The sequence below is a fragment of the Cherax quadricarinatus genome, chromosome 1, assembly GCF_038502225.1.
Source record: "Cherax quadricarinatus isolate ZL_2023a chromosome 1, ASM3850222v1, whole genome shotgun sequence".
In the NCBI taxonomy this organism is placed as follows: Eukaryota; Metazoa; Arthropoda; class Malacostraca; order Decapoda; family Parastacidae; genus Cherax; species Cherax quadricarinatus.
Window position 1 is genome coordinate 91,060,609 of NC_091292.1, and position 26,759 is coordinate 91,087,367.

At 39.7% G+C, this 26,759-nt stretch overlaps 1 protein-coding gene across 4 annotated transcripts in view; it reads left to right on the forward strand.

The window, feature by feature from the left end:
* Window positions 1-26,254, forward strand: part of vir (VIR_N domain-containing protein) — a 195,245-nt gene extending 168,991 nt beyond the window's left edge. For 3 of the 4 annotated variants that reach the window (XM_070083923.1, XM_070083912.1, XM_070083931.1), the window contains 3 exons: window positions 2,271-2,464; window positions 21,098-21,194; window positions 25,721-26,254. In XM_070083923.1, coding sequence (XP_069940024.1) covers window positions 2,271-2,464; window positions 21,098-21,194; window positions 25,721-25,971 — 542 coding nt within the window. In that variant the 3' untranslated portion in view covers window positions 25,972-26,254. The remainder of the gene's footprint in view (window positions 1-2,270; window positions 2,465-21,097; window positions 21,195-25,720) is intronic. The other variant, XM_070083916.1, reaches the window with a different exon arrangement.
* Window positions 26,255-26,759: the final 505 nt, after the last annotated feature.

Consider the following 26,759-nt stretch of genomic DNA (forward strand, 5'->3'; position numbering starts at 1 on the left):
TATTTCGTTTTCTTGGTCTCATTTGATAGAATGGAAAACATGTTACAGAAATAGATTTACTATGAAACGAACCTTGAAATGGAGCTCAAAGTAGGGGAAATGTTTGATTTTTGCCGATGTTCAAAAGTAAACAAATGATGTCATTTTCCAATAAATGTCCGAGTAGCCATTCTTATATGCAGCCATGAATGGGTTGACATTATTTGTACAATTATTACAATATTGCAGTAGTCTACATAACAGTAAATCTTTTATTTTTTGTTTGAATAAAAATTCAGAATAGAAAGCAAGAGTAATATCAGAGGGGCCTGGAGATGTGACTGATGAACATAGAAAATGTTACTTTAGAGCCAGGAATGTCTGCATTGTTCATTCTGGACCTTATTTTGAAATTGTCATATTTTTTAATTTTCGTGAAATTGGCCAAACTGCAAATTTCTGACCACGTTATTGGGTAGTTGAAATAGGTAAATGGGCAGCTTCTTTTACTTAATCGATTGAAAAAATGGAGTTCTAAAGAAATAGCTATGAGTTTGGTCGACTGGAACAGTGGAATTAGCCGAAAATGGGGCTCAAAGTGGGCGAAATCGCCGATTCGTAAATATAGTCGAGGTTGCTAACTTCACGAGAGCATAATTCTGTCAGTTTCCCATCAAATTTCATTCTTTTGGTGTCGTTACAATCGGGAAAAGATTCTCTATCATTTCATAAGAAAAAATAATTTTTTTCTTTTTTTTTGGAAATTTTGCGACACCAGGAGATACCTCAGGATTTTGGGTTGCGACAGTCAAGGGGTTAAAGGAGGGGTTTGGAATATTGGGTGTTTGGAATGACATCTAACCTGTATTAATATTGGCAGAATTACCAACAGTGTGTTAAGTAAAAGGACACAAATGCAACTAATGTGAAATCAACGACTGCAAGGAAAGAGCTCTTCAGATCATTAATTCTCCACACTCCAACACCACTCCTAACAAAGTTATAATTCTTCCCAACAGCCAGGTTGCACTGAACATTTCTAAAGTACTAGCACAAGCTAACACTTAAGAGTTACCATCGCTTCCAGGACTTCAGTAAAGGAACTAACCAGGACAAAATCCAAGCACCATGAATCAGTCAGTGCGGGGGTTTACACTATACCCTGTGGAGGCTGTAACAGGATTTACTTAGGTGAAACAGCAAGAAACCTCGAAACACGCCTCAATGAGCACATTAATGCATGTAGGAACGATAACTTGAACAATGCCTGCGTACAACACCAAAATTCCACTAATCATCTCATAAAATTCAGGGACACCCGATTAGTGATCAAAGAAATTAATTTCCGCAGATGCAAGTGCCTTGAATCAGCATTAATCGCTGTTTCTAACACAGTTAAACAAAACAAAGGCAGCTTCATCATCTCTGAAGTCTTAGCGAGAATCCTCCTGAAAACAGTAAACCTTGCCATCACATAGTCTCTCTTGCTAATACTACACAAGCACGTTACAGAGGAGGAACACTGAAACAGGCTTTCTCTAATCCAACCTCCAACAGAAATATTTGTCTAACCTATTTTTATGCTACCCAAGTTATAGCTTTTATAACCTTTTATTCATGTACAAGTTGATTATTCTACCATATTGTATTACTACTATTACTACAACTAATATTATTATTACTACTACTACCACTAGTATTACACCTCACTCGAAACTTTTATATACCCTGTGTCCATGTATTGTTTGCAACGGCTTGATAAAGTTCCTGGAGAGCGAAATGTTGCCACAATAAAATGTCACATTAGTCGTGACATTTTACTTGACATCTAACCTGTTGTATCTGAGCTCCTCTTTAAAGACAGTGATTGTGTGTGAATGATGGTGAAAATGTTTCTTTTTTGGGTCATCCTGCCTTGGCAGGAGATGGCCAATGTGTTAAAAAATAATGTAGATATGGAAACTCCAAGAAAGAGTAGACTGAGGTTGTTTTGCCTTGAAAGCTTTTTTGGTATCAGCAAAATATAGCCTTGAATAGAATACTGCATCTCATAATTTTTTAATACAACAAATATAGTTGAGTTATGTTTTTCTTAAAATTTTTGTTTACATTCATGGAATTTGATAAAAAAAAATCTTAGACTTTAAATGACATGAGGGGTTTTTTGTGATTACAGTGCACTTAAGCTTTTTTTTATTGTTAAATCTCATATACAACTTCTTATATTGACAGTGATATGAATAAAGATTCATAATTTCTTCATTTGTTAATCTTGACATTTTCATCTACAGTTGCTCCTATGCGGGGACGTTCATTCAATCGAGGGATGAATATGAGGAGTGATCCATTTCGTTCTCGCCCTCCCAACACCTCTCGGCCCCCATCGCTCCATGTGGATGATTTTGTTGCTCTGGAAAGCACTGGCCATCAGCCCACTGGACCCACAGGATACAATAAGATATCCTTTGGTCGGGGCAAGGTACATGTAAGGTTTTATTGGACTTCTGTATTTTTATATGGTACATTGCATTCTGATATTTGATGTACTATATAATGAATATTTTAGAATTATACATTGCTTTATAGTGATATGGAGAAATACAGTACAGTTGAATGTTTCCAGTCTGGCAACCATGGGGCTGAAAAAATGCTGGACTAGTGTTTCCAGGTTATGTATGTGATATAACCAAAAGAATGTGATCATATTCTAAACAGTTCATAAATTTTTATTTAACCCTTAAACGGTCCAAACGTATATATACGTTCACTCGCGTAGCGCCCCAAATTTTTTGAGGAAAAAAGAAATCTTTTCTTTTAAAAGGAAAAAAGAGCATATGGTACCCAGGCATCCCCAATTATTTTAATATGGAACACAGTGAGTGCACACACCCATTCTCTCATGTCTAGGTGACTCAGGCTTATTGTGGCAATGTTGAATGAATGACAAAGAAAACGTATATATACGTTTGGGGCGCTACGCGCGTGAACGTATATATACGTTTGGACCGTTTAAGGGTTAAACACAACTCAGTACAGTGGACCCCAAGTTTCGTGATTAATCCGTTCCAGAAAGTCTGCCAAAAGTCGAAATTCACGAATGTCAAAACCATTTTCCCCATAAGAAATAATGTAAATCTAATTAATCCATTCCAACTCACTAACAGAATAAAAGCTACCCAAGCAATAAGCTTTGACAGTTCTATTTACTCATGTGCAAGTCCCACTCAAATTCAACCCATCTCACTCATGTATTTATCCAATATAAATTTGAAACTACCCAAGGTTTTAGCTGCCTAGTAGGGTTATCAAAGCTAAAACCTTGGGAAGTTTCAAATTTAGGTTGGATAAATACATGAGTGAGGGGGTTGAATTTGAGTGGGACTTGCACATGAGCAAATAGAATTATCAAAGCTTACTGCTTGGGTAGCTTTTATTCTGTTAGTGGGTTGAATTTGCGAAGGACCTGCCTAGTATGGGCCAACAGGCCTATTGCAGTGTTCCTCCTTTCTAATGTTCTTGTGTTCCAAACACCCAAGTATTAACAAAAATTATTTTTTATAGATTAAATATAGATGTTATTATTGTTTACAATAATATCACACTTACCTTTATTGAAGTCTCATGTAGAAGAATGGTTCAGAGAACCAACAATGGAAATAAATGGTATAAAATACCGACACAATGGAAATATAAACACATATGCAGTATAATGTGATCCTTTATTGACAACGTTTCGCCCGCACAGTGGGCTTTTTCAAGTCACAAACAGATCTACCTGGGGTGGAAGGTATGCGAGTATTTATAGTCAGACCTCAGCATTCTGAACCTGACTATAAATACTCTTGTACCTTCCACCCCAGGTAGATCTGTTTGTGACTTGAGAAAGCCCACTGTGTGGGCGAAACGTTTTCAATAAAGGATCACATTATGCTGCATATGCGTTTATATTTCCAGAACCAACAAGTTGAGGAAACATTGTGCCATGCAGTGGCTTCATCAATCCATGCAAAGGGATTGGCAGAGAGCATGTGTAGTTCCTTTATATAAAGGGAAGGGGGACAAAAGAAATTTTAAAAATTATAGGGGAATAAGTTTACTGAGCATACCAGGAAAAGTGTACGGTAAAGTTATTATTAAAAGAATAAGACAGAGAGTAGGATTGCGGATGAGTAAGGAGGCTTTAGAGTGGGTAGGGGATGTGTAGATCAAGTGTTTACATTGAAGCATATATATGAACAGTATTTAGATAAAGGTAGGGAAGTTTTCATTGCATTTATGGATTTAGAAAAGGCATATGATAGAGTGGATAGGGGAGTAATGTGGAGGATGTTGCAAGTATATGGAGTAGATAGTAAATTACTAAATGCTGTAAAGAGTTTTTATGAGGATAGCGAGGCTCAGGTTAGGGTGTGTAGGAGAGGGAGATTGCTTCCTGATAAAAGTAGGTTTTAGACAATGGTGTGTAATGTCACCATAGTTGTTTAATATATATATTGATGGGATTGTAAAAGAAGTAAATGCTAGGGTGTTGGAGAGAGGGGTGGGATTAAATTATGGGGAATCAAATACAAAATGGGAGTTGACACAGTTACTTTTTGCTGATGATACTGTGCTTATGAGAGATTCTGAAGAAAAGTTGCAAATGTTAGTGGACGAGTTTGGGAAGGTGTGTAAAGGTAGAAGGTTGAAAGTGAACATATATAAGAGTAATGTGATGAGGGTATCAAATGATTTAGATAAAGAAAAATTGGATATCACATTGGAGATCACATTAGAGGGAGGGAGTATGGAAGAAGTGAATGTTTTCAGATACGTATTTGGGAGTTGACTTGTCAGCGGATGGGTTTATGAAGGATGAGATTAACCGTAGAATTGATGAAGGAAAAAAGGTGAGTGGTGAGGTATCTGTGGAGACAGAAAAACGTTATCCATTTAGGCAAAGAAGGGCATATACGAAAGTATAGTGGTACCAGCACTCTATATGGGTGTGAAGCTTGGGTTGCAAATGCTGCAGCGAGAAGGTGGCTGGAGGCAGTGGAGATGTCCTGTTTAAGGGCAATGTGTGGTGTAAATATTATGCAGAGAATTTGGAGTGTGGAGTTAATAAAAGTATTAGCCAGAGGGCTGAAGAGGGGTTGTTGAGTTGGTTTGATCATGTAGAGAAAATGGCTCAAAGTAGAATGACTTGGAGAGCATATAAATCTGTAGGGGAAGGAAGGCAGGGTAGGGGTTGCCCTCGAAAAGGTTGGAGGGAGGGGGTAAAGTAAGCTTTGTGGGTGAGGGGCTTGGACTTCCAGCAAGCGTGCATGAACGTGTTAGATAGGAGTGAATGGAGATGAATGGTTTTTGGGACTTGATGAGCTGTTGGAGTGTAAGCAGGGTAATATTTAGTGAAGGGATTCAGGGAAACCTGTTATTTTTATATAGCCAGACGTGAGTTCTGGAAATGGGAAGTACAATGCCTGCACTTTAAAGGAGGGGGTTAGGGATATTGGCAGTTTGGAGGGATGTGTAATAAGGATGGTATATATATAATTGGGGCCCCTGATATTATTTTCTATAGGGAGTGTATTATATTATTTCAGGTCACTTTTTATATTGTATCTTTATATATGCTTCTAAACTGTTGTATCTGGGCACCTCTGTAAAAACAGTGATTATGTGTGAGTGAGGTGAAAGTGTTGAATGATGATGAAAGTATTTTCGTTTTGGGGATTTTCTTTCTTTTTGGGTCACCCTGCCTAGGTAGGAGACGGCCGACTTGTTGAAAAAAAAAAAAAGAATCTGTAGGGGAAGGAAGACAGGGTAGGGGTCGTCCTCGAAAAGGTTGGAGGGAGGGGGTAAAGGAGGTTTTATGGGTGAGGGGCTTGGACTTCCAGGAAGCATATGTGAGCATGTTAGATAGGAGTGAATGGAGATGAATGGTTTTTGGGACCTGATGAGCTGTTGAAGTGTGAGCAGGGTAATACTTTTGTGGAGGGATTCAGGGAAACTGGTTATTTTTATATAGCCGGACTTGAGTTCTGGAAATGGGGAGTACAAGGCCTGCTCTTTAAAGTAGGGGTTTGGGATATTGTCAGTTTGGAGGGATATGTTATATATCTTTATATATGCTTCTGAACTGTTGTATCTGGGTGCCTCTGCAAAGACAGTGATTATGTGTGAGTGAGGTGAAAGTGTTGAATGATTACGAAAGTATTTTCTTTTTGGGGATTTTCTTTCTTTTTTTGTCACCCTGCCTTGGTGGGAGACGGCCAACTTGTTGAAAAAAAAAAAAATTCTGTTCACTCATGCACAAGTCCCACTCAAATCAAATCATGTGTGTGGGGAAGTACCCTGACTGGTTTGTGTGGGGAAGCACCCTAGCTGGTGTGGGGAAGTACCCTGTCTGGTGTGTGGGGAAGTACCCTAGCTGGTGTGTGGGGAAGTGCCCTGGCTGGTGTGTGGGGAAGTGCCCTGGCTGGTGTGTGTGGGGAAGTACCCTGGCTAGTGTACATAAGAAAATAAAGCAGGAACACTGCATCAGACCTGTTGGCCCATACTAGGCAGGTCCTTCACAAACCATCCCACTAACAATATTTGCCCAACCTAATTTTCAGTGCTTCCCAAGCAATTAACTTTGATAAATCTATTCACTCATGTGCAAGTCCCACTTAAAAAAAATTGTGTGTGTGGGGAAATACCCTGGCTGGTGTGTGTGGAGAAATACCCTATGGCTGGTTTGTGTGGGGAAGTACTCTGGCTGGTGAGTGTGGGGAAGTACCCTGGCTGGTGCATGTGTGGGGAAGTACCCTGGCTGGTGTGTGTGTGGGGAAGCACCCTGGCTGGTGTGTTCTTTCTTGAATTCTATCATGTTTCTCGCTTTCTTTACCAAAGGGCTGGCACTAGGAGCTTTCTTTTGGCCCATGGTGGCTTATTTAGCAGTTGCAAGCACAAAAAACAATGGATTATTACGAAATTTATCGTATGAACACGTGGGTTGATGATCACTCATTGAGAAACAGTGCCACACTGACTCTGAATGGTGTATGTGGGAACCTTTGTGTGGGCACGGCCACTGGGAGGCCGCTCGGACGTGTTCCATACGATCGACGAATGATGAGGCAAATCACAAAATGCGAGGCTATATTTTGACAAAAAAGTTGCCGAAAGTCGAAATTCACGAAGTGCAAGGCTCACGAGACATCCCTAGAAACCCCAACGAAGACCATCGAGAACATCATGACAAATTCCTCGGGGGTCCACTGTACTTCAAATGAAAATCAACAATATAATCCTTTTATACATACAGTTTGGTACATATCTCTGCCCTCTCTTTACTCTTGCTTTTCTTTCCCTTTTAATAACAAACAAAACTGCCAGGTAGATTGTAAATAAAATCCTTGTAATTGCTTATTTGTTGATGAAGCTTTGTTTGTGGTGTCCAATCTTTACTGATTACTGTATCATGTAATTTCTTAAATATTCTAGTGGTTGTAGCATTAATTGCCTCTTCTTTTGTCCTATTCCAATAATCCACCACTGGTGTTGCTTTGTTCTTCAATTTATAGTTATGGCCTTTTGTTCTCAGGTGATGGTTCTAAAAGGTTTATATTTTTCCATGTTTATTTATGATTTTGTGTGTGCTTTTAATATCTTCTCTTTCTGACAGCCATCATAAGTATTTCAATTTTGCTGTTTCATAAATTTTATAGCATTCCTTCAGGACTTTTTTCTATTTTATATAGGTTTTCTTATGCAGGCATCGCATCATTCTTATTTTTTTATTTTTTAGCATTTTACCACCCATTAGATCTGAAAACTGTTTTGAAGTTTGCCAGTAGAGCATATGAGTTCCTTAAAATTGTATTAATGTTATCTGGTGACAGTATGTTGTACATAATTACTCCCATGTCCTCCTCTCTATCCAACACTTTCAGTGTTTTGTCACTAGTCTCTCTTTCTCATTGGCCTTTTTTGTTTACTCTCCTCTCTATTTTGTGGCCCTTCTACACATGACCTTTTACCTGTTTGGCATGTAGAACTACATCATTGAGGCCAGGGTCCCTGATGTAGTTCTACATCATGAGCTCAGCTCACTCAAATACACTGTGAGTGGTAAATTTTGGCCTAGATATGAGAGAATGGGTCTGTGAGGTGAGTGTGCACCATGTATAAAAGATCCTGCCCCATGCACTGTGTGATAGGGAAAAAAAAAAACTGTGACTGTGTGACTGCTTTAAAATAGCAACTTTGCAGTGTTTTCTCAAGATGATTTTTATGGTTTTATTGGCTGTTTCTTGGCATCCTTTGATAGAATGGAAGATATGTTACTGAAATAGAGATGATATTGATGGATTTCAGAACTGGAAGTAGCTTGAAATTGAGCTCAAATTAGTTGAAATATTCTATTTTTGCCAATATTCTAGGGGACAGATTAGGCCTCCTACAACCCCCAGTCTGTTTCATGGGTTTTTAATACTGTAGGTCTGATTCAATTATTGGGATGCTGTAAACCATGACCAATCTTTCCTGGTTGTATTTTATTATCTGAAAAAAAAAAATGTAATATAGGAGAGGCCTGGGGATGTGACTAATGAACAGAGAAAATTTTTGTTTTAGTGACAGGAATGTCTATATTGTTTATTATGGACTCTCCAGGCAGTCTTCACTTTATAGCATTTTGCTAATACAGTGGGTTTTTTTTTCAATTACAGTGGTACCCCAAGTTTCAAACTTTCTTCATTTCAGAAGGCTGTTCAAGTGCTGTTACCAAACAAATTTGTTCCCATAAGAAATAATGTAAATTAGATTAGTCCATTTCAGACCCCCAAACATACACTTACAAAAGCACTTACAATAATACACTTACATAATTGGTTGAGTTTGGGAGCAGTTTGAAACTCAGGGTACCACTGTATACCCATTTTTCATTTATTCAGTCCTACAATAAATATATTCACCACTCACTGTAAGTTAAGGATGAAAATATTTTAATGTAAGTAATGTGTGTACTGTATATGCAGTTTTTAGGCCTAGCTGTATTGCTCACATAATATATGCTAGTTTAAACTACAGTAGAACCTCCATATCCATGAATATGGTTTCAACAGTTTCAGTTATCGTTAATTTTGCTTAACTCTTTCGGTGTTGAGACCCCTGCTCTCAGACTTCCTTTCAGGGTCGAGGAATTTAAAAAAAAAAAACATATTTTATCTTATGAAATGTTAGAGAATCTTTTTTCCCAGAAGTAATGAAACAAAGTACGAAATTTGATAGAAAACTTATGGAATTGAGGTCTCCCAAAGTTAGTGATCTTGGCTATATTTATGCATCGGCAATTTTGCCCATTTTACATTCTATTTTTGGCCACTACCATAGTTCCAGTCGACCAAACTCATAGCGATTTCGCTAGTATTCCTTCTTTTCTATTAATTGAGTGCAAGAAACTACCTATTTACCTAATTCAACTACCCAATTTTGAACAAAATTCAACAATTTCCAGTTTGACAATAGTGTCCAGAATAAACAATGTAAACATTCTTTGCAGTAAATAAACATTTCCTCTGTTCCTTAGCCATGTTTCCAGGCCCCTCTTATATATTATGTTTGCTTTTCATCTTTAATTTTTTTCACACAAAAAATAGAAGATTTAGTGTTATGCAGACTATTGCATTATTGTAATAATTGTATAAATTATGTCAGTGCATTCCTAAATGTGCATTAGACTGGCCAGTTGGACTCTAGAATATTTGCAAAAATTGAACATTTCCAATGATTTGAGCTCAATTTCAAGCTATTGTCAGTCCTGAACTAATCAAAATCATCTCTATTTCTGTAATATATCTTTCATTCTATCAAATGAAACCATGAAACCAAGAATACAACCATAAAAACTATAGGAAATACACCGCAAAGTTGCTGTTTCAAACCAAAAACGTGGTTGCAATTTTTTTCTCATCATGCACTGCGTGCTGCAGGATTTTCTTTATATGATGTACACTTATTTCATAGACCCATTCTCTCATATCGAGGCCCAAATTTCCTGCTCACAGCTTAACTGAGTGAGCTGAGCTCATGGCATCAGACTACGGAACCGACTCTTGCTTCAAAGTCGTTATACAACAGGACTGACACTGAAAGGGTTAATAATGGCTCCAAAGATTTTGCCAGCTGGACGCTCTAAGTCTAAATGAAGCGGGTTCCCTTGTTCACAGGTGGTAAGCTCTACTCTGTTTTTTTTTTATGTTAACATTTAGACATATTGAAGATTATAACACTATTCAACATTATTGGTGGGTATTTTACAAGCATACATTTGGCAGTGTTAGTACTGTCTGAAAATAACTACTGTACCAGCTGTTGTGCAGGACCAAAGTGGTTAGAGATAAGATGATTTTGCTTATTTTGGTTGATATCATTTTTATATCGTGTTACTATATGGAATTTACATTATATTCTCCACATAACAAGATAGACATACAAGGCGACAAATGATAAGTTAACTTTAACATGCCATCACTTACGAATATTATGACGCAACTTTTATGAAAAGACTTAATTTGCCCAACGATCTTTTCTGAAGGTGTATATTACCAGCCTCAGCTTAAGTTTTACGAGAGAGACAGAGAATACAGTATATATTGTTGTCTGGAGTTCAACATGGCACCAGGGAAGGTGAACACTGATTAGTAAGTAATAACCTTCACTGCCTGCAGCCAGACACAACTAATTTCATACCACTATGAAGAACTGGAATGACGTACCTATTAATGTTTGAAGGCGAAATGAACTGAAGGAGCGCCTTATAGGGGTCACACTAGTCGATCCATATTGCTCAAGATAACCCAAAATACAATAATAAAAATACTAAGAAAATAAGCCTCTAAATTAAGAAATAAGTACACTTTTTTCTTTTTATATTTCGAGAATGGTTATTTATCAAATGACAACATCAGCTGCCTATACCTCAACCCATGACAGGGGCCTAGTAGCTGTACCACATAACCTCCAGTAGATCTAGACCAGTGAATGGCTCTTGATCCATGGAATTGAAGTTACCATCCATTCCCGTAGACCAAACTTTTATTGTCTTCCATTCTGCGGTGATGACTTTATGGGATTAGCACTTCCCATAAGCATATAATTTTAATTTTTAAAGGTGTGGGCTGGTAAGCCAGCAGGCCTCAGATGACCAAAGCTCTAGTGGAAGGTTATCATAAGACAAAGACCCACGTCAAGAAACAATTGTTCTGCTTCCTAACAAATCTTACCTAACCATAAATATAACTAGATGTCTTATATGCATTAAGTGATCTGAAAAAGGCATCCTAGGATCCCATATGGTGAGCCCCCTTTACCTCAATACACAAAAAAAGTAGCACAGTGTGGTGTAAATTATTGATGCAGTTAAAATACACTACATACATACAATAATTGTCAGGGGCCCAAGTCTGTTCAACTGCCTCCAAGCATACATAAGGGGGATTACCAATAGACCCCTGGCAGTCTTCAAGCTGGTACTGGACAAGCACCTAAAGTCGGTACCTGACCAGCCGGGCTGTGGCTCGTACGTTGGATTGCGTGCAGCCAGCAGTAACAGCCTGGTTGATCAGGCTCTGATCCACCAGGAGGCCTGGTCACAGACCAGGCCGCGGGGGAGTTGATCCCCGGAACTCTCTCCAGGTAAACTCCAGGTAAAGAGCAAAAGTAGTGATGCTGCAAGTTCTTCAAAGCCTAAGAGAAGCCTTGAAGTGCTTTCTATCAGTGAAAAACTACTAATTCTTGACTTATTTTATTTATCAATTAAACTTTATCATAGGTATGTACATAAACAAAAAATGACTTATATATAGGGATTGATACTATCTGGGGTTTTGGGTATCCACGGTGGGTATTGGAACATATTCCCCGTGGATACAGGGGGACTACTGTATATGATAGTTTAAACCTATATGTGTCACTGTAAACAAGTGTTTACAGTGAAGCACATAGGTGAGCAGCATATACATAAGGTAAAGAGGTTTTCGTTGCATTTATGGATTTGGAAAAGGAATATAAAAGGGTGGATAGGAGAACAATGTGGCAGATGTTGCAGATGTATGGAATAGGTGGTAGGTTACTGAAAGCAATTAAGAGTTTTTATGAGGATAGTAAGGCTCAGGTTAGAGTATGTAGGAGAGGGGGGGGGTTATTTCCCAGTAAAAGTAGGCCTTAGACAGGGATGTGTGATGTCACCATGGGGATTCAGTATACTTATAGATGGGTTTGTAAGAGAAGTGAATGCTCATTGATGGCAAGAGGTGTGAGATAAAGAGATAAAGAACCTAACACAAAGTGGGAGTTGTCAAAGTTGCTGTTTGCTGATGACACTCTGCTTTTGGGAGATTCTGAAGAGATGTTGCAGAGGTTGGTGAACGAGTTTAGATGGGTATGAAAAAGAAGGAAATTAAAAGTGAACGTAGGAAAGAGCAAGGTGATAAGGATAACAAAAAATTTAAGTAATGAAAGATTGGATATCAAATTGGAGGGAGGTAGTATGGAGGAAGTGATTGTATTCAGATATTTGGGAGTGGACTTGTCAGCAGATGGGTCTGTGAAAGACTAGGTGAATCATAGAATTGATGAGGGGGAGGGAAAAGGCAAATGGAGCACTTAGGAGTCTGTGGAGACAAAGAACATTAACCATGGAATCAAAGAGGAGAATGTATGAGAGTATAGTGGTACCAATGCTCTTATGGGTGTGAAGCATGGGTGGTGAATGCTGCAACAAGGAGAAGGCTGGAGGCAATGGAGATTCATATCTAAGGGTACTGTGGTGTGAATAAAATGCAGAGAATCTGTAGCTTTGTGATTAGAAGGAGGTGTGAAGTTTCTAAATGTTTTATCCAGAGGGCAGAAGGGTTGTTGAGGTGGTTTGGACATTTAGAGAAGATGGAACAAACTAGAATGACTTGGAGGGTATATAAATCTGTAATGGAAGAAAGGCAGGGAAGGGGTTGTCCAAGGAATGGTTGGAAGGAAGGGGGGATGTAAAGGTTTTGTGTGCGAGGGGCTTGGATAGGAGTGTATGGAGGTGAATGGTTTTTAGGACTTGATGTGCTGTTGGAGTGTGAGCAAAGTAACATTTATGAAGGGATTCAGGGAAACCAGTTAGTTGGACTGAGTCCTGGAGGTGGGAAGTACAGTGCCTGCACTCTAAAGGACAGGTGCTGATGTGTTGCAGTTATTTTAACTGTAGTGTGGGCACACCTCTGGCAAGACAGTGATGGAGTGAATAGTGATGATGAAAGTGTTTCTTCTCTTTCGGATCACCCTGCCTTGTGAAACAAGATTTATTTGGTGCGATGAAAGCGGGTGTGTGAATGATACGTCTTCGGAGGCTTCTTACTTTATTTGTAATGCTGTGGTGGGTACACAGGCTTGTGTGTTGTGCCCATGGCCCGGGTAGGGCCATGCCCACGAGAGGGAGAGAACTAGTAGGTCTTGTGTCTTGCTGCTTGGCCTCTGAGAGAGTGAGAGTGTGTGTGGGACCAACGTCCCACAGACCTGGGCAGGCCCAGAGGGCAGCACCTGAGTGGCACAAAATATGAACTAAGCTGGCAGAAAGCATAGGCTGTACGTGCAGACAGTACAGGCTGTCTACATATGCTCGACCACCTACCTCACGTCTTCCCGACGTGACAATACTGATGGTAAAAAAAAACTCGGTCTCTCTCTCGTAGGAACAGGGGACAGAACACAAAATAAAAAACATATATATGCATATGGACATGGAAAAAAGAACTTCCTACAGGGAGGGAAGAAAAAAACATGTGGGGTGTGCTAAACATTGTGGTCATAGGCAGTGAGCATCGATGGGCATCACTGCACGCCTTCCTGCATCTGGACATATACTGCAACACAGGAGACATCACTGCGGCTGAGCTGTGACATAACAGGTTACGGTCTCCTCTGGAACGGTGAAGCAGTCATCATAGGAGTCGCTGCAGGTTTTCACTCAACCTGGGGCATGACATGCTGGTGCCCTCGAGTGAGGGGTCGCCAAAACTCAGCAACTGGGCAGGACTTCTGGCAAGCAACTCAGGAGGACACTTCTCGACTGGTACTGTCGCTGGGCTGTCACTGCTGGCGAGCGTGGAGTGAGTTGTGGCAGAGACGACTGGACGAAACATCTGGGAGTCGTAACATCATACACCAGGCTGCAGTAAGTGAGCTAGCAGTCAAAGTGACATCTTCTTTGTGCAGGCTGCTCACTGAAGCTTGTGACATGAGGCTGACACAGCGCCTACAACAGGGCTAACTGCGGCTTGACGAGTGTCATTCTCTCGGCAGTTGGAGTTATAGCAGAGGTTAGTCTAAGCATCCCCAGATTTGTTTCTCTACATATAACTGCACTCTGAATGTCTGGAGGTGAAGTGAAACAAATCTCGATGGGAATTGTAGCAGGTACGATTCTGCAGAACATCTATGAGCGACGAGCATAAGAGCTTTCTGTACAAAGGGGCTCATATGCACAGGGGCTGAGTAATATCAGCTGTCAAACGCGCTGGTCACACCGGGTGACTTAGCACAGTGGGTCTGGCTCAGACCACGCTGGACACATGGAAAACTTTACACACACCCACGGTACATGTGGTACAACATGGCTTAAACTAGCAAAAGATGCTTTTCTGTGCACAAAACTGACACTAAGCCATACGCTAACATGTGAGAACACTGACTGAGAGGAATTAATTAACACACGACATATATCTTCTTTCAATCTTCTCGACAATACTGAAATAATTACTAGAACACTTGATATGACATCATGTGATGTCAGGCGTGATGTCGCAAGGTGACGTCAGCAGACATCTCGAGGTGACGTCAGGCAGACATTGTGACGCCATGAAGTCGGGCAGCAGCATCGGTGACGTCAATGTGATGCAGGCAGCAGACCACAGCATGTGGCCTGGGACATGACACGTGGCTTGTAGATCCACGTGACATCGCCCACACCCCATGTGGTGTCGGGATCCATGTGGCGTCGTGATCTATGTGGCGTCGTGATCTGCGTGGCATGCTGATCCACATGGCTTGCTGATCCACGTGGCTTGCTGATCCATGTGGCTTGCTGATCCACATGGCTTCGAGTGATCTACGTGGCATGCCAATCCACGTAGCTTGCTGATCCACGTGGCTTAGTGGTCCACGTGGCTTCAAGTGGCCTCGGGCACTCGGATACACAGCTCTGGCAATGAATTCACACGGAAAATAGCAGAAAACACAGCAGAGGGAGTGATGGTATGGTGGTGTATGGTAGGCTGGTGAGGTGTGAGTGTACAGCAGGGCGAGCGTGGGCGAGGCAAGGAACGACCACTTCCTCCCCTTCTCTCCACAACCACGTGGAGAAACTCTCACTGTACACAGAAATCACCACAAAACTCACCTCTGGCTTGCTGAAATAGCTGTGCTGAGCTGAACAACAACAGCAACATACAAGTGATGCTGAACACGTGACTTGAGAAACAGCATGGGCCGCTGTAGCGTGGGGTCACTGGTAAATTTCGGCTAGATCCTGCTTGTACATGTGTCTGGATGCTGAAATGTGCAGACACGACATCAGGATAACTCAATGAGAGACGGATGCTTCGTGTATAGGGTGATAAAGTGAAGATGACTTCATCCCTTCCATCCTCTCTCCGGGCAAACACAACTGCTGCGACCACCGCTTCCCACCAATGTGAAACAAGTTATTGGTAATCTGCAAGCGGGGTGTGAATTATAAAGGTCTTCGGAGGCTTCTTTATTTGTAATGTCGTGGTGGGTACACAGGCTTGTGTGTTGTGGCCATGGCCCGGGTAGGGCCATGCCCACGAGAGGGAGAGAACTAGTAGGCCTTGTGTCTTGCTGCTTGGCCTCTGAGAGTGTAAGAGAGTGTGGGACGAGCGTCCCACAGACCTGGGCAGGCCCAGAGGGCAGCACCTGAGTGGTGCGAAATATGAACTAAGCTGGCAGAAAGCATAGGCTGTCTGTGCAGACAGTACAGGCTGTCTACAGCCTTGGTGGAAGATGGCCGATGTGTTAATAAAAAAATTAAACATGTTATTAGGGTTTTATGTGCATTTGAAAGTGAAAAAAACTATGATTCACTTTACAGCAATTTTCGCTTTAACAGCAGTAGCCCAGAACCTAACCTGGTATTTTTTAATTTTGTGTGAAACTGGTCAAATTCCGAAATTTGATCATTTTATAGGGTAATTGAAATAATTAATGGGGGGTTTCTTATGCTCACTTGATAGACTAGAAGGCTTACTAGCATAATGGCAAAGAGCCTGGTTGATTGGAACAATGGAATTAGCTTAAAACTGGACTCAAAAGTCAGCATAATCGCCGGTAGATAAGTTATACCGAGACTGGTAACTTTGTGCCTAATTATTTTCATCAGATTTTGTACTTTCGGTGTCAATACCTTCAGAGAAAGATTTTCTACCATTTCAAAAGAAAAACTTTTTTTTTTTTTTACATTGAGAGCAAGTTTTATTTTGGGGTTCTGGACAGTGAAAGGGCTAAATTTCATCATCTGTCTCACTCTGCTCAGCCACTCTTAGTCTTCTTGCAGAGACCTCCTCTTATTATTATTTGTATCATCACCAAGCACATTCATATATGTACAGTAGTTTTTATTTCTCCTGGCAGATCATTTATATAAATTAATGATGAGACTAGTACTGATCCTTGTCAGACTACTGGCAACTTTTTCCTACGAGGACATTTTTCTTATCTATTTTTAATAGCTTGTCTTGTATTTTTCTTGATATTTTATAAATTTCCTTTTAGTCTTTCATGGGGGACTATTATCGAAGATCTTCTTGAAGTCCAAATAAATGAAATTTGCCATGAAGTCTCTTGTATGAGCTTTGTAACTCCCATAGATTTAAAAGGCATGATATACCAAATCTTTCTGATCTGAAACTTAGCTGTGATAGTTAATAGGTCTTTGCTCTCTAGGTGTTTTATTCACTTTTCTCAAATGTCTATTTCCGGAATTTTTTACCAAGGTTTCTTAGAGACAGCCCTATAATTTTACAAACAATTCTGTTACCTATTTTTAAATATTAGCATGATGTATGCCAGTCTCCGTTGACTGACTTAATGAACGACTTGACTTACTGAACGAATTGACTGACATACTGAATGACTTGACTGACTTACTGAATGATTTGACAGACTTACTGAATGACTTTACTTACTGAACGACTTGACTGACTTACTGAATGACTTGATTGACTTTCTGAATGACCTGACTGACTTACTGAATGACTTGACCGACTTACTGAATGGCTTGACTGACTTACTGAATGACTTGACTGCCTTACTGAATGACTTGATTTACCGAATGACTTGACTGACTTACTGAACGACTTGATTGACTTACTGAATGACTTGACTTACTGAATGAATTGACTGGCTTACTGAATGACTTGACTGACTTACTGAACAACTTGACTGACTTACTGAACTACTTGACTGAACGACTTGACTGACTTACTGAACGACTTGACTGGCTTACTGAATAACTTCACTGACTTACTGAATGACTTGACTGACTTACTGAACGACTGGACTGACTTACTGAACGACTGGACTTACTTACTGAACGACTGGACTGACTTACTGAACGACTGGACTGACTTCCTGAGTGACTTGACTGACTTCCTGAATGACTTGACTTACTGAACGACTTGACTGACTTACTGAATGACTTGACTTACTGAATGACTTGACTGACTTACTGAATGACTTGATTGACTTACTGAATGACTTGACTGGCTTACTGAACAACTTGACTGACTTACTGAACAACTTGACTGACTTACTGAATGACTTGACTGACTGAATGACTTTCAAGTTAGACACTCCAGTACAACCATCAACTTCAGTACCAGAACTTCTACCATCCACCTCAGCCCAGTAGGACCACAACATAACTCTCCACTCTCTTCACAATCATCCACAAACACCAACACTCACAATTTAAGGTAAGAAATATTGTTATTTCTGTTACATTTGTAGACTTAAGCACTAAAAACAACATAGTACATCATAACAATGAACTACAATTACATATTCACTTTTATTTTTGTAAGATGTGGGGGCCTAAAAAAAAGTTGTTTGGCTTTTTTGGGGCTCTCAGGAACGTAACCCTATTTTTCCCTTAAGTTCTTCAGTTCATCTAACACAGTTTTGCCTAACACGGTGTTTGCAGGAATGTAACTACTGTGTTAAATGACGGTCTACTGTACTCTGATAATTATACTTGTGTTCCTGTACCTAAATACACGTATACTTACACACTGTGCTGATGTGCAGGTACAGATTAGAATCACTAAGAGTCTCTCTACTCAACACCATAATAATAATCTCTTGGGTGCATAAATGTCGTATATTACATAAATATAGACATTTCCGTTAATCCATCCATAATATTTTTTCAAAATTATATAATAAACATGCTACGTAACATATAAACATGATACATACACCACAGTATAAAAATTGACATAAATATGTGTGAGATTTGTTTACAAAGCGGTTGGTAGGAGTGTCGGAAGAATTACGTTTTCTCTTGTCAAATACCAGTTACTTAACTGTAGAAAAGTATTCCTTTCGTATGCCTTGTTTCTATAGCTATTCACGACCCTTGTGGGTTTAGCGCTTCTTTTTTATGATTATAATAATTGTAATAATAATAATCACTGAGTAAGTATGTTTATTCAGGTATACACAAATATAGTTACATAGATTATCATAAATAGCAGCATATGTGTAGGGAACCTAGGATAACCCAAAAAAGTCAGAGAGTGAAGTGCATTAAATGTCATATAAAACAATATAGACATTTTGCTTAATCCATCTATGATATTTTTTTGAAAATTATATTATAAACACGCTACGTAACATATAAACATGATAAATATACCCACAGTAGAATAAATTAACATAAATATGAGATGTTTTTCTGGTTGGCTTGTGGAGTGCACTAAAATCACATGTGTCCGGCTGGTCTGTTTACATAACTCGTGCTGCCCTCTCTCATGTACTCATTCTCCCTCCCTCTCTGTCTTTCTCTATCTCTCTCTCGTTTATTCATTTAATCTCGTATAGTCACCTCTCACCCTACATAAAGATTACAAATATTTTAAGGTAAGTAATGAGTGTACTATGTGTGCATTTTATCACTCTAGGGTGCTTTAACCCTTAAACAGTCCAAACGTATATATATGTTCACCTGCACAGTGCCCTGAATATTTTGAGAAAAAAAAAAGTTTTTTTTTTTATAGGAAAAAAGAGCATGTGGTACCCAGGCATCCCCAATTTTTTTCATATGGCGCACACTGAGTCCGCACACCCATTCACTCATGTCTAGGCGGCTCAGGCCTATAGTGCCAATGTTGAATGAATGACAAATGAAACGCATATATATGTTTGGGGCACTACGCGAGAGAACGTATTTACCTGGAGAGAGTTCCGGGGGTCAACGCCCCCGCAGCCCGGTCTGTGACCAGACCTCCATGTCGTGGGGGTTCGGAAGGAGATATGATGGATAAGGTAAACTCACTTGTTGGATGGTAACGATATGTATTGTCAGACTGTGGTAAGAGGTGGGAGCCCAGGCCTGCCTTGTTCTGCCTGCTTGTATGTCTATCCGTGGAGTGAGGACGAGGCAGAGCGACCCACTCACTCATGCTGCATCCCGTGACGTCATACAGTCACAGGCCTAGGGATCTTCTATATAAAGCACATGGATGGTACTATAATGCTCAGTTAATCTATACAACACATGTAAGGGAATTCAGCAACTATGCTGACATCCATACCCAGGGTGACTAAAGTGTGTCAAAACACTTGTTAGCCCAGAGATTAGTCATGAAGAGAGAAGGGCAAAGTTGCTGAGATGCACCATGTGGGAGAGCAGCTAAGGAGTGTGTAGATTTATGTTTTGAATATGTGAGTGCTGTAATTGTATATTCTCTACATATCTATTTAGAATACAGTTATATTTTTATAGTAGTAGTTTAAATAACCTGTGAAGAGGGCTGGTGAAAGGATCAGAGACACTGATGATGATCAGTCATGATGTAAGTATTACCCTAGACATAAGGCCTTTATGTAAAAGCTACCCCACACTAGAACATGTAGTGAGAACCTTACTTTCAAAGTATAAGGGATAACAACATAACGTCTGGACCGTTTAAGGGTTGAATGCCTAATATTTAATGTGAGTGGGGTGGCCAGATGGGGGCTACGATACCTACCACACTATTCGATACCTACATACCCTACTATTCACCTTGCACCCTATATTAAGACCATTAAGACTACAAATATTTTATCGCTCTAGGTCTCTTTAAATGTCGAAGTATATTACGTGTGGGTGGAGTGGGGTGGCCTGGCTGGCCTGGCTGGCTACCATACCTACCACACCTAATTTCTTACAATAAACACTACTCACTTCTCACCCTACATTAAGACTACAAATATTTTGAGGTAAGTAATGAGTGTACTGTGTGTGTATTTTACTTTTTATTGTTTTATAATCCTTGTTCTATTGCTAACTTAATATATGTTAGTGTAAACTTATTATCTGACATTTATAAGTGGAAACAAATGGCATTCTGCTTTCCAGCAGTAACCTGGAACCTAACTTGCTGTATAAGTGGGGCCCTACTGTACCTTAGTTCTTTTGCATTCTTTTAATGTGTATTTCATTGGGGAGGGCAGGAAGTGGGGTCATGATAGAGAGATTGTAAACATGAGACCTGCACAGTATTTCTTGGTAACAGAGTATGCATGGATTATGTGCACAAGTTTGTATATCCTCTACATCCCTCTGTTACTACTCCTCGTCCTCTCTCCTAGTTCCTCTGCATTCTGTCTCTGCTTCCTTTCTTTCCTTCTACTTGCAACTTTGAGCTCAGCTGAGGTTGAAGCAGTAGTAGAGGTGGGGGGGATGGGTCTGTCATACCATAGATACATAAGGTAGGTTGATATTGTAAATGGGTACTTGTTATGGGCTTTGCCAGAGTATGGAACTCTGGACTGCAGACATTCAGTTGTTTAATTTTCTGGATTAATTATTTATTCTTAATAACAGTTTTTGCTGGACTCCATGCGTGGCCGTGGCAACCGTGGAAGAGGTGACAGCAGAGGAAGTAGGTTCTTCCACAGGCCTCCATTTCGACCAGATTGTGGTAAGTGTTAGTTAATAGTAGTGAATGATGTCCATACTAAACAAAAGGATAATATTGTTTTTACTTCTAATTTACTTACTAGTTGCTTCCATTAAAAACTAATAGCCAATTTACTGCAAACTTATCATAGAATACCCTTTTTTTAACAAAATGCATATTGTAGTTCATTGGAAATTTCAAATAGTCAGCAAAGTCCAGCCTCAGTGGAAAGTAAAGCATTATCTAATCTTAGTATATGAGCTGGCAGTAAGCTTTGCCAGCATATCACCATTCATTACATCATAAAATTCACTAGATTATTAACTTGCTGCTTTTACATACACCATTAAATTTCTAATGTTAAATAATTAAAAAAATTGCATTGTCCTTTTTACTTCTGAACTTCAAAGTCTTGTCTTCAGACAAAATTTTTTTATTTATAAAACTACACCTGTTGTCTTTTTTTCAAATTTGGTACACTGTATGAATATTTTATCCAGCTTTTCACTAGTGTAGATGTGATGCAGCATTGTCTTCTCATGTATTGGACGATTTTAATTTATACTTAATAATTTAATTTGAATACTAGGGGCTTGGACATCCAGCAGGCTTCTGTGAGCTGGTTAGGTGTGAGTGGAAGTAAATTGTTTTTAATGGATGTACTGTTCAAGTGTTAGCAGAGTAACTTTTTATGAAGGGATTCAGGAAAGCAGTTAGCCGGACTTGAATCCTGGAGGTGAGACATACAGTACCCTTACTCTCTGGAGGGGTGGGGATGTTGCAGAGTGAGGGCTATCTGAACTGTGATGTCAGCACATTTCTCAGAAGACAGTGATTGAATGAGTGACAGTAAGAGTGTTTCTTCTTTTTTGGGTCACCTAAGGGGGGCATAGCTGATGTGTTAAAAAAAAAAAAAGCCCTTTTTGCTTGAGAGATTGATGAAAATTTAAATCATATACTTATACACTTGAAGTTACGCTTTACTGTGTATACTGTTGGGTAGGGAGAATATATGTACATTACAAAGAAAATACTGATATTAATGCATTTTGTATACATTTTTTAACATACAGTATATACTATACACATGTTGAGCTACTCATGTATTCACACACATTATTAAATGCTAGTAAGATACTTCACTTTGTCTTGATACATGCTTTAAGCAATTAAGATTGGTTGAATAATAACAAATAAATTAACACTCAGTATTCAAAAGACCTACAATGTAATGTTTGGGAATAAAGCTAAATATACACAAAGAAATGTAAATATTCTAGGGCGAGATATAAGCGACTATTGGCAGAAAGGTGGGCTAGTGCAAAGATGAGTAGTGGGGGGGTTGAAGAGGGTTGGAATAGTTTTAAAAATGCAGTATTAGAATGTGGGGCAGAAGTTTGTGGTTATAGGAGGGTGGGGGCAGGAGGAAAGAGGAGTGATTGGTGGAATGATGAAGTAAAGGGTGTGATAAAAGAGAAAAAGGTAGCTTACGAGAGGTTTTTACAAAGCAGAAGTGTTATAAGAAGAGCAGAGTATATGGAGAGTAAAAGAAAGGTGAAGAGAGTGGTGAGAGAGTGCAAAAGGAGAGCAGATGAAAGAGTGGGAGAGGCACTGTCAAGAAATTTTAATGAAAATAAGAAAAAATTTTGGAGTGAGTTAAAAAAGTTAAGAAAGTCTAGGGAAAGTATGGATTTGTCAGTTAAAAACAGAGTAGGGGAGTTAGTAGATGGGGAGAGGGAGGTATTAGGTAGATGGCGAGAATATTTTGAGGAACTTTTAAATGTTAAGGAAGAAAGGGAGGCGGTAATTTCATGCACTGGCCAGGGAGGTATACCATCTTTTAGGAGTGAAGAAGAGCAGACTGTAAGTGTGGTGGAGGTACGTGAGGCATTACGTAGAATGAAAGGGGGTAAAGCAGCTGGAACTGATGGGATCATGACAGAAATGTTAAAAGCAGGGGGGGATATAGTGTTGGAGTGGTTGGTACTTTTGTTTAATAAATGTATGAAAGAGGGGAAGGTACCTAGGGATTGGCGGAGAGCATGTATAGTCCCTTTATATAAAGGGAAAGGGGACAAAAGAGATTGTAAAAATTATAGAGGAAAAAGTTTACTGAGTATACCAGGAAAAGTATACGGTAGGGTTATAATTGAAAGAATTAGAGGTAAGACAGAATGTAGAATTGCGGACGAACAAGGAGGTTTCAGAGTGGGTAGGGGATGTGTAGATCAAGTGTTTACATTGAAGCATATATGTGAACAGTATTTAGATAAAGGTAGGGAAGTTTTTATTGCATTTATGGATTTAGAAAAGGCATATGATAGAGTGGATAGAGGAGCAATGTGGCAGATGTTGCAAGTATATGGAATAGGTGGTAAGTTACTAAATGCTGTAAAGAGCTTTTATGAGGATAGTGAGGCTCAGGTTAGGGTGTGTAGAAAAGAGGGAGAATACTTCCCGGTAAAAGTAGGTCTTAGACAGGGATGTGTAATGTCACCATGGTTGTTTAATATATTTATAGATGGGGTTGTAAAAGAAGTAAATGCTAGGGTGTTCGGGAGAGGGGTGGGATTAAATTATGGGGAATCAAATTCAAAATGGGAATTGACACAGTTACTTTTTGCTGATGATACTGTGCTTATGGGAGATTCTAAAGAAAAATTGCAAAGGTTAGTGGATGAGTTTGAGAATGTATGTAAAGGTAGAAAGTTGAAAGTAAACATAGAAAAGAGTAAGGTGATGAGGGTATCAAATGATTTAGATAAAGAAAAATTGGATATCAAATTGGGGAGGAGGAGTATGGAAGAAGTGAATGTTTTCAGATACTTGGGAGTTGACGTGTCGGCGGATGGATTTATGAAGGATGAGGTTAATCATAGAATTGATGAGGGAAAAAAGGCGAGTGGTGCGTTGAGGTATATGTGGAGTCAAAAAACGTTATCTATGGAGGCAAAGAAGGGAATGTATGAAAGTATAGTAGTACCAACACTCTTATATGGATGTGAAGCTTGGGTGGTAAATGCAGCAGCGAGGAGACGGTTGGAGGCAGTGGAGATGTCCTGTCTAAGGGCAATGTGTGGTGTAAATATTATGCAGAAAATTCGGAGTGTGGAAATTAGGAGAAGGTGTGGAGTTAATAAAAGCATTAGTCAGAGGGCAGAAGAGGGGTTGTTGAGGTGGTTTGGTCATTTAGAGAGAATGGATCAAAGTAGAATGACATGGAAAGCATATAAATCTATAGGGGAAGGAAAGAGGGGTAGGGGTCGTCCTCGAAAGGGTTGGAAAGAGGGGGTAAAGGAGGTTTTGTGGGTGAGGGGCTTGGACTTCCAGCAAGCGTGCATGAGCGTGTTAGATAGGAGTGAATGGAGACGAATGATACTTGGGACCTGACGATCTGTTGGAGTGTGAGCAGGGTAATATTTAGTGAAGGGATTCAGGGAAACCGGTTATTTTCATATAGTCGGACTTGAGTCCTGGAAATGGGAAGTACAATGCCTGCACTTTAAAGGAGGGGTTTGGGATATTGGCAGTTTGGAGGGATATGTTGTGTATCTCTATACGTATATGCTTCTAAACTGTTATATTCTGAGCACCTCTGCAAAAGCAGTGATAATGTGTGAGTGTGGTGAAAGTGTTGAATGATGATGAAAGTATTTTCTTTTTGGGGATTTTCTTTCTTTTTTGGGTCACCCTGCCTCGGTGGGAGACGACCGACTTGTTGAAAAAAAAAAAAAAAAAATATCTAGGTAGTAGGTTGGTAGACAGCAACCGCCCAGGGAGGTACTACTGTCCTGCCAAGTGAGTGTAAAATGAAAGCCTGTAATTGTTTTACATGATGGTAGTATTGCTGGTGCCCATTTTTCTGTCTCGTAAATATGCAAGATTTCAGGTACGTCTTGCTACTTCTACTTACACTTAGGTCACACTACACATACATGTACAAGCATATATATACACACCCCTCTGGGTTTTCTGCTGTTTTCTTTCTAGTTCTTGTTCTAGTTCTTTCCCCGTAAGCCATGCGTGTTGTAAGAGGCAACTAAAATGCCAGGAGCAAGGAGCTAGTAACCCCTTCTCCTGTATATATTACTAAATGTAAAAGGAGAAACTTTTGTTTTTCCCTTTGGGCCACCCCGCCTCGGTGGGATATGGCCGGTGTGTTGAAAGAAAGAAAGAAGTAGCATATGTATAGATTACCTAGGATAACCCCAAAAAAGTCGGACAGAGTGACCTGTTTCCATGTTTGTGAAGTTTATACAATAATACAAACACCTTAAATTGTGCACAAGTTGTCTCCACGTTGATAAAGTAGAATGAAAATATGTAAGCCCGGAGCTGAATCAGAACCTTATAATTCTTGGAAATAAAATTTGACTGACTATATTGATACATGTCTTGAATCAAAAATGATTTATTTGCTTCTTGAGCTTTGCGTACTGATATTTTAATTTACATTATCTGACATTTACCTTCTTTTATTAGTATTTAAGGATCGGTATAGCTGCCTTTCTGTAGAGATTTTTTTATGAATTTTCTTTTTTTTTTAGGAGTTGTTCGTGGGATGAACCCTAGAGGTAGAGGCATGCCATGGATCTTCCGTGGTGATGGTTCACCAAGAGGTTACCGTGGCGTTCCTTTAAATCCAGGGACAATGCGCTTCATGCGAGGACGTGGGATGTACATAAGAGGCAATGGAGTTGGAAATGGCCCCAAAGACAGATTTCCTTCAAAATTTGTGGAACGTGGTGGTAGACGAGAAATGAATGGAGGGAGACACATGAGAGGAGGGTTTAGGTGAATTAGGAGTGGAGTAATTATATTTGATGAAGTACGGTAGTATGATGTACAAAATACTTCTGAATATCTTGTGTATCTACTTTCATCCAGTCCCATTTACATTGTATGCCTATGTAATTTGGAGGTAAATACATGTATTAAATGTATTTATTTGAATAAAAAAAATTTAATGTAGCCGTCAACATGACTCACGAAATTGTAATGACATGATTGCAAACAAACCATACCACGGGCAGGGATAGAACCTGCGATCAGAGAGTCTCAAAACTCCAGACCGTCGCGTTAGCCACTGGACCAGCTAGCCACAATAAGATTCGTCCAACTAGGTATATTTCTGCACCGTAGGAAGGTTAGCATAGGCACCACTGTGACCACAAATGCAAGTTTTTACAGACGAATCTCCAGCTAGCGTGGCCATGATGAAGTCTAGCTCAAGTCAGCTTTGAGGGGACTTGAGCTAGAGTTCATCACGGCCACGCTAGCTGGAGATTCGTCTGTAAAAACTTGCATTTGTGGTCACAGTGGTGCCTATGCTAACCTTCCTATGGTGTAGAAATATACCTAGTTGGATGAATCTTATTGTAGCTAGCTGGTCCAGTGGCTAACGAGACGGTCTGGAGTTTTGAGATTCTCTGATCGCTGGTTCTATCCCCACCCATGGTATGGTTTGGTTAATTTAATGTATATTGAAAAAGGACAGTGGGATGAAAACCATAGAAATTGAAGTATAATTGGAAGGTTAGGTTAGCTGTTAGCCTCATCTCATCTGCATAAAGGTGTATTATGTCT